General features: G+C 43.9%; 2 protein-coding genes across 2 annotated transcripts; one reads left to right on the plus strand and one right to left on the minus strand.

The window, feature by feature from the left end:
* Positions 1-349: 349 nt before the first annotated feature.
* On the minus strand, positions 350-10296 carry LOC111770185 (WW domain-binding protein 11-like). The gene is made up of 2 exons (XM_023627429.2): positions 9337-10296; positions 350-4847 (listed from the first exon to the last, which is right to left on the minus strand). The coding sequence occupies exon 1, from the start codon at positions 10161-10163 to the stop codon at positions 9549-9551; it is 615 nt and encodes a 204-aa protein (XP_023483197.1). The 5' UTR covers positions 10164-10296; the 3' UTR covers positions 350-4847; positions 9337-9548.
* Positions 10297-12299: 2003 nt separating this feature from the next.
* On the plus strand, positions 12300-13048 carry IFND1 (interferon delta 1). The gene is given in 1 exon segment (NM_001143795.1): positions 12300-13048. A coding segment is annotated over 1 exon segment (504 nt). The 5' UTR covers positions 12300-12515; the 3' UTR covers positions 13020-13048.
* The last annotated feature ends 410 nt before the right edge of the window (positions 13049-13458 follow it).

Genomic DNA, 13458 nt, shown 5'->3' on the forward strand with positions numbered 1-13458 from the left:
ACATAGGTATAAATAAGAATAATAATGATACATAAAATCCCCCAAATCTTGGTTCAGGACCATGGAACTGCTTATTAAGAGAGCTCAGACCACCCAGGGGAAAAGTCCCCCAAGAGTGCTCATCTGCCGTTTTCCCATCTCAGGGCGCTCTGGCCAAGCCTCTTCTTGTGTCAGATCTGATGCATGGAAAGCAGTGCTGAGCCTCTGACACACTCCGATCAGATGGGACTCAATTTGTTCTCAGGAAGCAGAATCCTTTAGGATGGAGCATACGTGTCACTGAAGATCTGAGAGTCTGTGCCCCGTTTCAGTAGAGGACCACTGTCTGAAATATCAATAAAGAACCACATGCACAAAACACTTCTTTATTTGAGTGACAAAGGAGGATCAGTAGAAATATTTTGATCTATTTCATAGATGAATAACATGGAAATAATAGAGACCTCGATTAATGTAGAAAGTCACACACATTATTCATTAATAATGTTCGTTGCTTCTTTAGAATGGGAAGGGCAAAGAAGACCTTCTGAACTCATTACGTTTTGGTCTTTCAGCAGCACATCAGACGCAGGAAGGAAAAAAGCAGGAGCTTTACAAGGTAAAGTTCTGCTACTCAATACCAGGCTCTCGCAGGTGTAATCTTACATCTCTTTCCCATAAAGTCCCAGGTCCATAAGTGCTCACAATGTCCCTTCCTAGAGCCAGTCCTTTTTGGAAAATAATGCCCCCAGAGGAGAGACTTATAGCAGGAAAGCAAAGAAATTGGAACCCAAGACACTTCTCCTCACCCTGCTCTGCTCCCCCATGTGAAAGCTGCATCGTGGGGCTCACCCATTCAGTGCCAGTGTGAGATGCAGTGGAAGAATGATTGTTTGGGGGGCAAATATTTTGGGCAATGCCTTCAGACAAGTTAACTTCTCCAAGGTTCAGACTCTCTGATGGAGCACCTGGCCCACAAACTCATGGGGGTGTTGGACAACTGCTTGGGACAATGTCTGTGAAAGCCCTTTAAAATGACATAGCCCTATACATAAGTGGAGCTTACTATTCTTGTCATTGAACCTCTGACCTTGAATCCTAAAATTCCTTGGCATGAATCTTGAAAGAATCTATTCCCAATGGAACATTCCACTTAGCCTCCTACATACTCTCTTTGCTCCCACTTTCACTTGACACACCCAGGCTCCAATTGGCCCAGTTTAGAGAGCCCTCCTAAAAGGTGCTAATGTGGCACCAGAACTACTTTCTCTTCAGAAAAGGTGGTTCATCTCTTCCATTATTTCAGGCATCCCCCTTGCTGTCTTCCCTATTGATTTCTGGGGTTCCAGCACAGCATGAGGTTGACACAGGAAGTACCACAGGGAAATAAATAGGAAAGGAAGCCATGGGTGAGGGAGAAAGGAGTCCCATAAAGTCAGTGACAGGAGGAATGTGATCTTCCAGGGCCTGCCTGGCCAGGAAGTTCCCCCCACCCTTTTTACCTCCTGTCTTCTACAGGCACCTGCATAAGCTCCCTTATGAGGATAGCTTTCTGTGGGGTAGCTCTGAGAAAGAGACAAAATGTGGTGTGGTGAGTCACTCACAGGATGAATAATCAAGAGGCCTAGGGCAGAAGACAGACTAGAAGGATTCTGGGTGTCTACCCCGGTCATACACTTGGGCAAGAAAATGGGGAAGATCAATACTGTAAGGAATGATGTCCACTCCTCCGTCCTGGGAAGCCCCACATCCAGGCACAAAACAGAAATGTGGCTCCCTTATTGCATCAGTAATATTACCAGAATTCCTCTGGCAGGCTTTCTTTCCTCCATGCAGGTCTTTGACAGATTTCAGAAGTCCATGTTAGGCAGTTTGGGATGCATCAGGGGTGGGGCCCATTCTTTGAGGTCCCTGACTATAAAACACTCTAACGTGAAGAAGACCCAATGCTGACCTCTTCCCAGTCCACTTCTTCTTCCTCATCTACCCAAGTTTCAAGAGCTTACGCTCGAGCTGTGCCTGCCACGCATCTTGGAGAAAACCCTCAAGCAGGTCATGGAGAAGAGGCCACCACAAAAGATTCAGCTCCTGGCCTGGAGAACTCTTTAATTCCACCCTTACCTGTGGGAAAAAGAAGGCCAGATGGCCAAGAGAGGGGCCCCCTCTCATTCTGCTCATAGGCTTGCAGGCGGCCCTTGACTGGGGAGGATAGCAAACAGGACCGAACTCCATCAACAACAAAAGAGAGAGAGGACTGTAGGAGACCCTAAGCAGGAGAAGATGAATGGAGACCACCCACCTCACAGAGAAGAGGCCCCTGCTCAGGACAGGTGACGAGTGGAGGCTCCTGGGCACAAGAAGCCCCAGTTCTTGCCAGAGGCGCCACTGGGAGTCACATTGCAAAGAGACGAGGCATTTCTTTCAGTGTTTTCAGGTACCTAAAAGAGGGAGGGACAAGAAACATCCCACTTTCCTGCTCCCTAGGGAGCCTGTGTCCCCAGCCAGGCCACGGCAGTCTGGACCACGGATGGCAGGTCCATCGGACCATCTTCACAGCTGCCCCGGGCTCCGTCTCTGAGGAATGCATTTCCTCAAGTCAGTTAGAAAGACATCCATGCCCTACTCCCGAGAAAATTTCTCTCAAAGAAATATTTCTATAAAATTAGAGAAAATTCATGGTTTCTCACATTATGCATCCTCTGAAAAGGACGGTCTCTGTTTCTTAAGAACCACAAAATTCACCCTTCCCAAATATATCTGTTTCTTCTAAAAAGAGAGTGTTTTCTTTTGTCTCTGCTGCATTTAGGAGAAGGTTAGAGAATCCAGACACTGGCGCTTAGAGAGAAGAGGAGGTCAGCTCCAGCTCTTCCTGAGAGCTCACTTCGAGTTTCTGAAGCTGAGGAAGGTTAGGGAGAGAGTCTGACTGTGGCACCGCACACCCACTGCCATCTCAGCTTTCTTACTTGTCATCTGAATACAGCTCTCCAAAAAAACAAATACAAAAGCATAATAACTTGACAAATGTCGAGGGGCTTAAAAAAATGAGAAAATCCATTAACGAAAAAGCCTCAGGAACTGGACTTCTCGGTCCTTGCCCCGCTCTACCACGATACTGAACTGTAAACAGCTGAGGGGTGGAATGCTTGGGGTTACGCAGGCATGCAGGGCCAAAAGTGTCCCACTCGGCCTCTAGGAACACAAAGAGACAAGAAACTTCACACATCCCAAAAACGGAACTGGAATTTGGCAGTCCTGAGGCCCTGAGTTCAGAAGGGAAAGGAGAAGACCCCATGACTCCAAATATTTGGGTGGATAACACCTTCCATCTCACTCCAAGGCCCTCTAAGGATGGGGAGATCAGTTCCATTTCCCAATTCTTAGCTTAGCCTAAATGAAAGTGTACAATTGGCCACTTTTCCCCATTCCTTTCCGTGTGTGGCAGGCTCTGGAGTGGCAGGGATGCAGGACTTCTGGCTGTGTCTGTGGTTCGACAGGCAGGGCCAGGAGGAGGCCAAATGGATGGCAGAGCAGTTGTAAGGTCTTAGCAAATCTGGCATGGGAAAGAACACAGTCTATCAGGCTTGGGAAAGAAATCTCTACCCTCTCCAGCTTCTGGAAGAGAGTTCCCTTTCAGCCCCTGGAAGAGAGTTGGAGTCCAAGCTAAGGACATGGAAATGGACCCATGGCCTGGGTCACCTTGTTCGAGACAGCTCAGCTCTAAAAACGTTCAGGGATAAGAAAGAATCATTGTTCAGAAAACAATGACTTTTTAAATGGTAAAAAAATTACTACCATCTAGTGGACAGAGCTGAGTGAGCTTTAAAATGGAGGGTGATTGGGAAGATATAGTGGGGTGTATTATCAGAGGGACGTGGCAAGGTCAAGAAACAAGGTAAGTGCTACTAAAGGGACTTCCCTGTCTTTAGTGTTCATCTGCCTTGAAATACAATTTGAATCCAACAATGAATTCTTCCCACTGGGTGGGTACCTTAGGAAAGAGAATGCACTCCCTATGGAGAATCTACATGGTGCCTGGCTTGAAGACACCATTGGGGACAAAGGGATCATGCAGCCTTCAATGACAGGATGGTTCCCTGGGCAGTCACATAGCGCCTGCAGAAAAGAGAGGCAAATAGTGAGGAAAAATTTGGAGGGTGAATGTGTAGGAAAGATGGAGAGCCATTGAAGATGGGGAAAAATAATCCAGCTAGTGGGAAGTAACGGGAGTATTTCCCTTGTTCCTAATCAAGACAACTCCCACTTCCCAGCTAAACATACATGCACACAACCTGATCTAGGTTCCTCCCAACTACAGTGTAGAATAGAACACGTGGTGCCATCTCATCAGGAGTAGAGAGGTGGGGCTTGTTTTTGAGCATAGGGACAAAGTCTGCAGGGATGATTCCAGGCCTGGAAAATCCCTTTTGGAGTAAGTGCCCTCCATACAGTCATTGTTTAGACTTCATGAAGGATCTGCAGGATCTTGTCCTTGGTGCACAGCTGGCCTCTCAGTGTTGTGGAGCCTTCTGTGGATTTTGTGTGCTTGGTAGAACCATGGGATATCTCCTTCATGGAGGTACACACTCATGCAACAGAAGTAGGTCCTTGCAATTTTTGACAAGAGTAGTTTTTCTGGGCTCACCTTGGATCACTACTCAGCCCACTGCCATCAGCATGGCCAAGTACTCTACATTATTCTCCGTATTCCTCTGCATCCACGGGGTCTGGGTCAACACTGTTAAAGGGCTGAGTGGAGTGACTGCTGAAAAAGGAAGAGCCATAAAATGGAGTCACCAAAAAGGAGGAGAGTCATCGCAAAATTAAGTGGAGAAAAGAGCCACTGGGGCCACCTGTTGTACCATTTCCACCTGGAGGAAAGAAGAGGTCAGGGTTAATGTCATCTTGGCTCCACTCCAGTTTCTTTACCCTTTCCTAGCTTCCACATCCAGGGCCTGCAGAAGCAACCTTCATCTCCTACTGAGAGGTTCACACTCACACAGCAATTGAAGCCTGGGAAGAGTAATGTCTGCTTTTCATTATGAAATTAATAAATTAGCTGTACATTCATCTTTTCACTTGAGTCTCTCAACTTGAAGTTACAGAGGACAAGTAACTAAATAGGCAGAAATCCAGGACTAGAAAACTCAGAGGAAGTGACCGTCAGGACACTGACCTTCCTCATGTGCCCTTGGCCAAAGACCACTCATCCAAGGAGAGGTGGTTGCTTAAAGTGCTGAGTGACTGGCTGTGGGTCACATGACAAGTCATTATCTGCCTCCAAGATCAATACTTTTCTCCAGAAACACACATAGGCTAAGGCAATCAGACAAGATGTGCACGCAAAGAGGAGTACTAAGAGATTTGTCCCAAATTAGAAGGGGGACCCCACAGCAAGGATCCCCTACACTCTCTCTGTTTCTAGCTGTTTCCCTTTCTCTTTCCCTAACCCTTGCCCATATCGACTATTTGGCAATTTCTTAGTTGTTTTCAAGTTTAAACAGCATGTTGGTGCAAGTGTCTTATACTCAAGTGAGAGTCTTTCTCTAAAGAAGGAGCCAGGAAGTAAAATTTATTGGTCAAAATACATACACACTGAAAATACGTACTGCCAATTGTCCACGAGAAAACTGGCTGTGTTAATCTGCTTTCAAGAGTGTATACGTTCATATATGTCCCCACACATTGACCAACACAGGATCTTATCATTCTTTTTAGTTTTTGCCAATATGATAGGTGACAAGTAGCATCTAGTAGCACCATTAGCTGTCTTTCTCCTAATTGGTGGTAATTGTTATCAGTCACAACCAGTCTCCAAAACAGAAAATTTACTCCAGCCTTCTCATCCATCTCCTGTAATAGGTATGGAAGAACTTAAAATGAAAAAAAGTCTGCTGGCAAAGAAGAAACGTAGTTGAAGGAATTCAGCCCCAGAATTTGGAGGTGGGACGTTCGCTTCAGGACTAGCACACTATTATAGCTCAGAACTTTTTCCCATATTCACTGGAAATTCATGTTTCATCTGTGAATTTCCTATCCATAGAAATACACCCATGGCTTTTGCATTGTCCTTTTCTTACTTATTTACAGAAATTCGTTATTCATTTTTTTATGCAAACACTTTGTTTTATACAGCAGACACACACACACAGTCTGCAGGGTCTTCATTTAGATCCCAGATCCACACTAACACTATGTTCCTCTCGCCTCTCTGGCTGCCCATTCTAGCTTCCCTTGAAACATCTAAATTAGTGGTTTTCCTGTGTTCAGTGCCTAGAATTCTTTTCAGTTTAAGCTCATGAACTAGATCCCAACCTAATCTAGTTTTCAGGGCTTTAAAAACAACCTCGATGCTGAGGTGCTCCAAAAGTAAATTCTGGAGGCATCTGTCCAAATGCCTATTTGACAGTTGGTGTCTAATAAGCATCTTAAATTTAGGTTATTGAAAATGGAAATCTCCTTTTGGAGAAAACAAAACCCAAATAAAAACAAACACAATCACCCTCTTTTCTTACTGTTTCCCCTTCAGTTACTGGCAACTCCATACCTCTAGGTTCTCAGGTTAAAATTCCTGAAATCATTCTCAACTGCTCTCTCATCAGGTGTCCTGTCTGTGTAATTGAGGTTTAACACCATTGATGGTTTTCACCCAGGAATATGGGAAAGCTCCATAGTTTGAACTCAAGACTTCTAAAATCTACTTAATTGTATTATAGCTATGGTGTAAGCATCCTTGGATTATCAGACCAACTCTATTTTATTATGATTCACTAATTATTAACATGCCTTCTGATTTATTTTACTGATATTTTACCTGTTATGCATCTATAGTTTTTTTAAAATCTGAGTTTCTTTTCTTATTTAATCCTTTTAAAATACTTGAATCTAGATTTTATTATTCTCAAAAAAGAAGGTAGATGACTTTTCACTTTTCACCATGACCTGTTAAAAATAATGTTGACATATTTGCTGGTGTTTTCTGATAAAGTGCCTAATTACCACTTTTTTAAGATTCTTGCCTGAAGAATTTGCCTGTTAATTCTAAACGTTACATGCTGCAAGTGACCCCAGGAAAGAGCAGAAAGGCCCCTAATTATTGTGAAAACACTTTCCTCTACAGGCGTTTTCAGGTTATTTATCTATGTAAATCTTACCTTTAAATCCAGCCTACATTCCTCTGTCTCCCTTGCCTATCAAGATGCTTATATAGATCCCACTCAAATATTTTGGAAATCAAACACAGTAAGTGAAATGTCAATATGTACTTATAAGCCAAAATCTCGATATTTGACTATCTGAAATATGTCAAAGCATCTCATTTGTACCCAGCCCAGCACTTATTCACGACCGTGGATTAAGGTCTGGCTGAGATTTGAGCATGGGGTTAATTACTGGAGATAAGGTGTGTTCCCTGTCCTCAAAGTGTGTGATATTCTAAGAGAGACTCAACAATCAACATGTCAGAGTACTGACACAACACATGGTTATTGAGGTCTATCCAGCTCCTGCACTAACGAGCCAGGGTTAATTCACTAAAACTGATAACAGAAATTCCTACCAATCATCATATATTTCATTGAATATATTTTAACTTGTATTATTCCAATAATTTCCTATGGTCCTATACTTTCAAGGGCAAACTCCTGCCCTCTAATTTTATTCACCCCCCACCCCCAACACACACACACTCACCAGGGCTTTATAATTGAGAGTCAAATAAATGCTTGTCATTAGTTGACTCCCCAGAGCAGGAGCACTTCTTCATTTCTTATCCCACTAAGTATCCTGCATGATGTGAGGAATATTGTAGGTCTTCAGGGTTGTTAAAAGTGATAAATATAATAAGCTTAAAATAGTTGTGCCGGTAAAGCTCTTTGAAAACTACTGTCTTGGATTTTATTTTCTCTCGTGGGTTACTCTTCCCTTCTCAGGTGACCTGTAAAAATGTTAACTGGGCCTCTCCTTTTTTCCTTCAACTTGCTGCATGACTAGTGCAATTGTTTCATTTTTTCTATTGTACTTTTACAGCGTTAAAATGGGGATAATGAGAATACCATATTCCATTCAGTATTCCATTTCATGTTATAGTCTCTATATAACTCTATATAGTCTCTATATAACACATAAAGTTGTTACCATAATTGAGTAAATTATATAAAGCATCAGGGGCATATTAAACATAGTTATGATAGTTGTTACTGTGTACTGGTAACATATATATATACACTGACAAGTGCACACAAAGGTGTAAAAGCCATTATTTTATGCTTCCAAAAATATGATTATACATTTGTGCCTTACTCAGCTAATAATTTTATTATGCAAAATTTCTACCTCTGTGAATTAGGATCACCTTTATTAGTACTGTACATAGGATATACACAAATTTTTTAATGCAACTAGCAAATGTAACATCCTCATCTCTGCACTAAACAGTACATTAAAAACACCTAAGGATATCTAGTGGGCATGAATAGAAAATGCAGTGAGTGCATTTGGCAATAAGACGTTAAGTAGTAAATGATATGTTAAGTGCAAACCTACATTACGCTGAAATGGAAAGAATTTTGATGCAAATAGATTATAAATTTTTTGCAACTTATTCATTTGGGATGACATTTTGAAAAAAGTTAAAACCATCCAATGAAAAGCCATGGCTATATATAAAGCAGAATGCTTAATAGAGGACTCATGCTTAAAACAAATGAGAGGGAAAAAAAGATTTTGTAAGTTGAAATTAATTATTTAAGATAGTTACTGGATCATAAGATACTGCCAAACATGACAATTCTCTCCACTGAAAATGAGATAAGTAGAGAAGTAATTTTGAAAACATTACTGATGAGTTTGTTTCCATTAAAGCCAGGAAGTTATAATAAAGCCTGGTTTTTGCATAAATAAAATACTTAAACAATGTGCTTTAATACTTTTAAATTTTAAAATATTTTTTCGACCACTTTAACATTGTAGGAGAAATTAACCATTAAAATGGAATGAAATTGACATCGAACCTGAAGTGCGTTCACTCACCCGTGGTGCAGCAAGCCCGTCTGACACCAGGTGTAGGGGAAGAAAGGAGTTGTACTGCAAAGCTCTGAGCAAGGGGAACAGTCAGCTAAAGCTGTAATCCCGAACTCCCTGGAAAGCTATAAGCAAGGGTGTTTATCTGGAGTTTTAGGTAGAGAAGGGGGAGCATGTAGCCTTGGAGGGCTGAAGTTCTAAAGAATCCTCAGCACGGGCATGACTGTTCTATGTGTTGCGTGCTGTGGATTTGTAGTCTTTGACATCTAAACTTCACCATCAGTCATTTTAGATGCTTAAGCTGCTTAATCAGGCAAGGGGCTGTCAGCAAGTTCCTACCTTATCAGAGGTCCGCCTGCTGTCCTGCAGGGCAAGCTCAGAAACTTGAGTTATTTTGTTTCCAATATTAACCTTGTGAGTACAAGGCACAGTTTCACCCTAAGCCAGGAAAATTTTAATTCCTTCATCCTCAGTTTCAAAATCACGTAAATATAGGCGCACATTCTCCCTTTCTCCCGGGGCTCCTTTAAAGTCTCAGCCCTGTCCCCAAGTCATTCCACTGGAGGGGGTCGCAATATTCCGTCCCTACTGTCCAGATTGTAGCTGCGTCTCCGTTTCCCCGAATTCGTGTCTTTCTCCCCAGAAAGCCTCCTGAGCCTGGAAACAGCCCACAGCACGCTCTGACCTCGAGCCGCCGGTCCCCGAATGAGCGCGCGCTCTTGGAAACGGTGTGGCCCCGACCTTCCAGGAGAAAGGGAAGGATGGACGCGGGCAGGCGCAGGCAGCGGAAGGCTCTGGCGGGGCCCCGGCGGAGCTCCCCGCCGCGTCGGGCCGAAAGGAAGCGTTTGCTCCGCGTTGTCCCGCCCCGCGCGGTCCCTGAGCCCCGCGGCGCCTCGCCCGGGCCGGGCTCCCGCGGACGGCGACGCGCCGGGTCTCCCGGTGTCCGCGGCCGGAGCCCCAGGCGGGTCCCGCTGGGCGGGCGGCGCCGGAGGGTCGGTCACGGCGAGTGCGGGCGCCCCCTGCCGGCCGCTGGGGGCAGCGACGGGGGTTTGCGCGCGCTGTTGAGCGGTGGCCGCGCGCTCAGTGTCACTGTGGTACAGGCGAAGTGCTGAGATTCTGGACTCCCAGGTTTCTCTGCTGATGGCAATGGCGATGCTCTGCTCCATCCCTCACATTTTAGCAGTTGGTATATGTCGTCTTATATTTTTCCAGTCATTTCCCATTTTCATGTAAATTGAGAGCATAAGTATTTGTTCCTTTTAATCCACAAGTGCCACTAGCTCAGTATTTTCAACAGAGGAGTCACTGAAATGTTTGTAATTCACTCTCTGGTGCAGGGGCCATAACTCTCACCCGTCTTGTCTCCCATGCATCTCATAAATTTATGGTGAGAATTAATATTGGCAATCTGTATGAACCACCTTATATATTAAATGAGGTTATTCTATAATTATTGTTAGAATTATTAATTTTGTTGATCTCATTCTAAGTTCTCAGAAATAATTGCCAATTGATAATTTCATTTTGCTTATTACATAAAATAATCAAAATTTGGTCAATGCATCTACAAGTTTGGAAGTGGAAGACAAATTAATGAAAACATAGAGAATTAGTAATCAGTAAGGTCTGAGACAGTAAAAGAACATCAATGTGTTAAAGTGTGGGGCTTCCCAGAAAAGAAGTGATCGTTTAATACATGCAGTCGGATCTGCGCCTGACACTTGAAGGAGAGAAACTGACGGTGCGCCTGAGGCTCTCCGCAGAGAACCAGCCCGGAGGAGAGTCGTCTGAGCCCACGTGGCTGCTCTGCGACCAGTAGAAATGAGCCAAATAGTCCCCTCCCTCAGCCTCAGCTCCTTTCAGACCACCTCTGGCAATATTTCTTAAGGGACCGGTTAAAAAAAAAGTTGCAGAGTCCAGGAACGTGGTTAAAAGAAATATGGGGGAGAGAGTGACAAGAATGGGACATTGCTAGGTTTCCAGCCAGGGAAGCTCACAACACTAATTCACAAGCTGTTTCCTGGGTTAGCACTCAGCTAAAGTGAGGGAGTACTTCCCGCAAGCATGGAAGTTAAGGAGACACCAAATCTAAGTACTCAAGATAAATAATATTTTAACACAAGATTAAAAATGAAAACTAATGCCAAAACACCCATGATGAACAAAATATCAAAATTTTAAATACAGACAAGAAAGAACCCTGCACTGGCAAGGCTGGGAGAGTCTTACAAAGGAAGGGGGCCCCATGCAAAGGAAATTTAGGCAAATTCCATTCAGTCTATAAAATTTATACCAAAGAAAATTGAAGATCTGACCTGTTCAATGTCCTCCACGGCCTGTACACAGCACTAACTTCCTTTGAACAACACAGTGAAGGCGGAGTCCTGTGAAAGTCGTTTGAGCAACGTGAAGTTAAATAAAAATTATTTAAGATTCTCACGGAATCAGGAGAAAGTGTCAAACATGGCAATTCTCAATTTAAAAAAAGTAAAGAAGTAATCTTGAAAAAATATTATTCAGTTTACTTCCATTAAAGCGAGGAAAGCAAAATTATATTAAATTGTTGTTTTGGTAAAATAAATTATAGTTTAAATAAACTTAGGTGAAGTTGAATAAAACGCTGTTTTTAACAGTTTTAATGTTAACAATATTTTTAAAATTTTTTTGATATTTAATTATAAAATATTTCATAAAAAGTTTAATACATGCTGTCAAGGTCAACGTTGAAAATTTCACGTTTGATATTTATAGTTAATATTAAAATATTTTAATATCAAAAGCTGCTTAATAAAAAGCAGTTTCAATATTCCAGGTTTTCAGTTTCTCAGTACTGTCCTCCTCCACCTTCCCGCTGTCACGCTGGAAAGTCACCAGGAAAGTCCCCGAGCACGTGGGGGGCACCTTCCCCGCCTCGGACCCAGGGGCGCCGCGCCCGACTCACCCCCGCGGGTCCCCAACACCGTCCGCTCGCGGCCCACGTCCCCGCCGTCCCCTTTCTCCGCATCTGTCGCCGCATCTCGCCCACAAACGCTCCCGAATCTGTAAAAACCACTCAACACGCTCGGATTCCGGCCTCAGACCCTCAAGAAACGGCTTCTTTGTAAAAATGGCCTCGCCGAAGTTTCTGTGCGAAAGGAAAGCGCAAAACTCAGGGGCAAGTGCAGAAAATGCCGGGTTCGGTGCTCTCTCCCTGAGAAACGCGTCCCCGGCGAGGCCGCGGCCAAGCTCTCCGCGCAGCAGAAGGGCCGCGGAGAGGAAGGTGTCTCGTGCACTATTAAAGAGGCACGAAGTTGGCTCCCAAGGCTGCGACGCACACCCCCTCCAGCGGCCCGAACGACTGAAACCGACCAAGTCCGCGCCTCTGAGCGCCCGGCGTCAGGAAAGGCCCCCTGCGCGCCCTCTAGCGGCCGCCCAGGGAATCCCGCTTTCCGGGGAGCCCGCGAAGGAAACTGCGCTAGTTGTTCAGCGGTGCCCTGCGCGCCCCCTGGCGGCCGTGCAGTGAATCACCGGAATTCTCAATGGCCCGGGTCCATTTGCTAGAGGCAGGAGTGATGCTCTGCTCCATCCTTGCCTGCTCTCTTGGCAGGGACTCGCCTTGGATCCATAGCCTAAAAAACAGGGAGATCTTCATGCTGTTGAGACAGCTGGAAAAAATCCACTCTAAGTCATGCCTGAACGACGGAACCTACTTCAAATTTCCTTGGGAAAGCGAGACTATCACCCAAATCCGGAAGACGCAGGGCACCTGTTTCCACTATGTGATGCTCCAGGAGATCATCAACCTCTTCAACACAGACGACAGCCGTGCTGCTTGGAACAACGCCCTCCTGGATCAACTACTCTCTAGGCTTCATCACAGCCTGGAGCAGCTGGAAGAAGAAAACCTGGCTTGTCCCTATTTGGGAACTGTTGCCCGGAATTACTTCCAAAAAATCAATCACTATCTGAAGGAAAAGGCATTCAGCCCCTGTGCCTGGGAGGTTGTCAGAGGGGAAACGGAAGTGTGCCTCTCCCTCATGTAGCAATACTCAGAGAAAAGTCGGCAAATAAAGGAGAAAATTAGACTTATCCGCTCTCTAATCATTCACATTGTTTGCTAAGAACCCCCCCAAATAATCTCAACTCATATTTCTGTACCAGCTGAAAAATATCTGAAACTAAAATCATGGAGGTATTTAAAAAAATATATTGTACATCATGAATTTGCAAAAGTATGTTTAGAGAGAAGAACATGATCTACTTTCTTAAATAAATAACTTTATGACCTTTTAAAAAAATCTGTTTAAGCTTTTTGAGGGCATTTGTTGTTTCTAAAATGTAAAGTCCATTTTGTATGCAACGTTCCTTCAGGATAATATATTGTTAAAGACATCTATCACTTACGTAAATGTTAGCTGCTATAACAGATAAACAGAAAACTATCCATAATTTGATCATAATAGAAATTTATTTTTCCTTTGT

This window comes from Equus caballus, chromosome 23 (genome assembly GCF_041296265.1).
Source record: "Equus caballus isolate H_3958 breed thoroughbred chromosome 23, TB-T2T, whole genome shotgun sequence".
In the NCBI taxonomy this organism is placed as follows: domain Eukaryota; kingdom Metazoa; phylum Chordata; class Mammalia; order Perissodactyla; family Equidae; genus Equus; species Equus caballus.

What these genes read in the sequence shown, in the direction of transcription:
- LOC111770185 (XM_023627429.2), bottom strand. Translation starts at nt 10,163, where the DNA reads ATGGAGCAGAGCATCGCCATTGCCATCAGCAGAGAAACCTGGGAGTCC.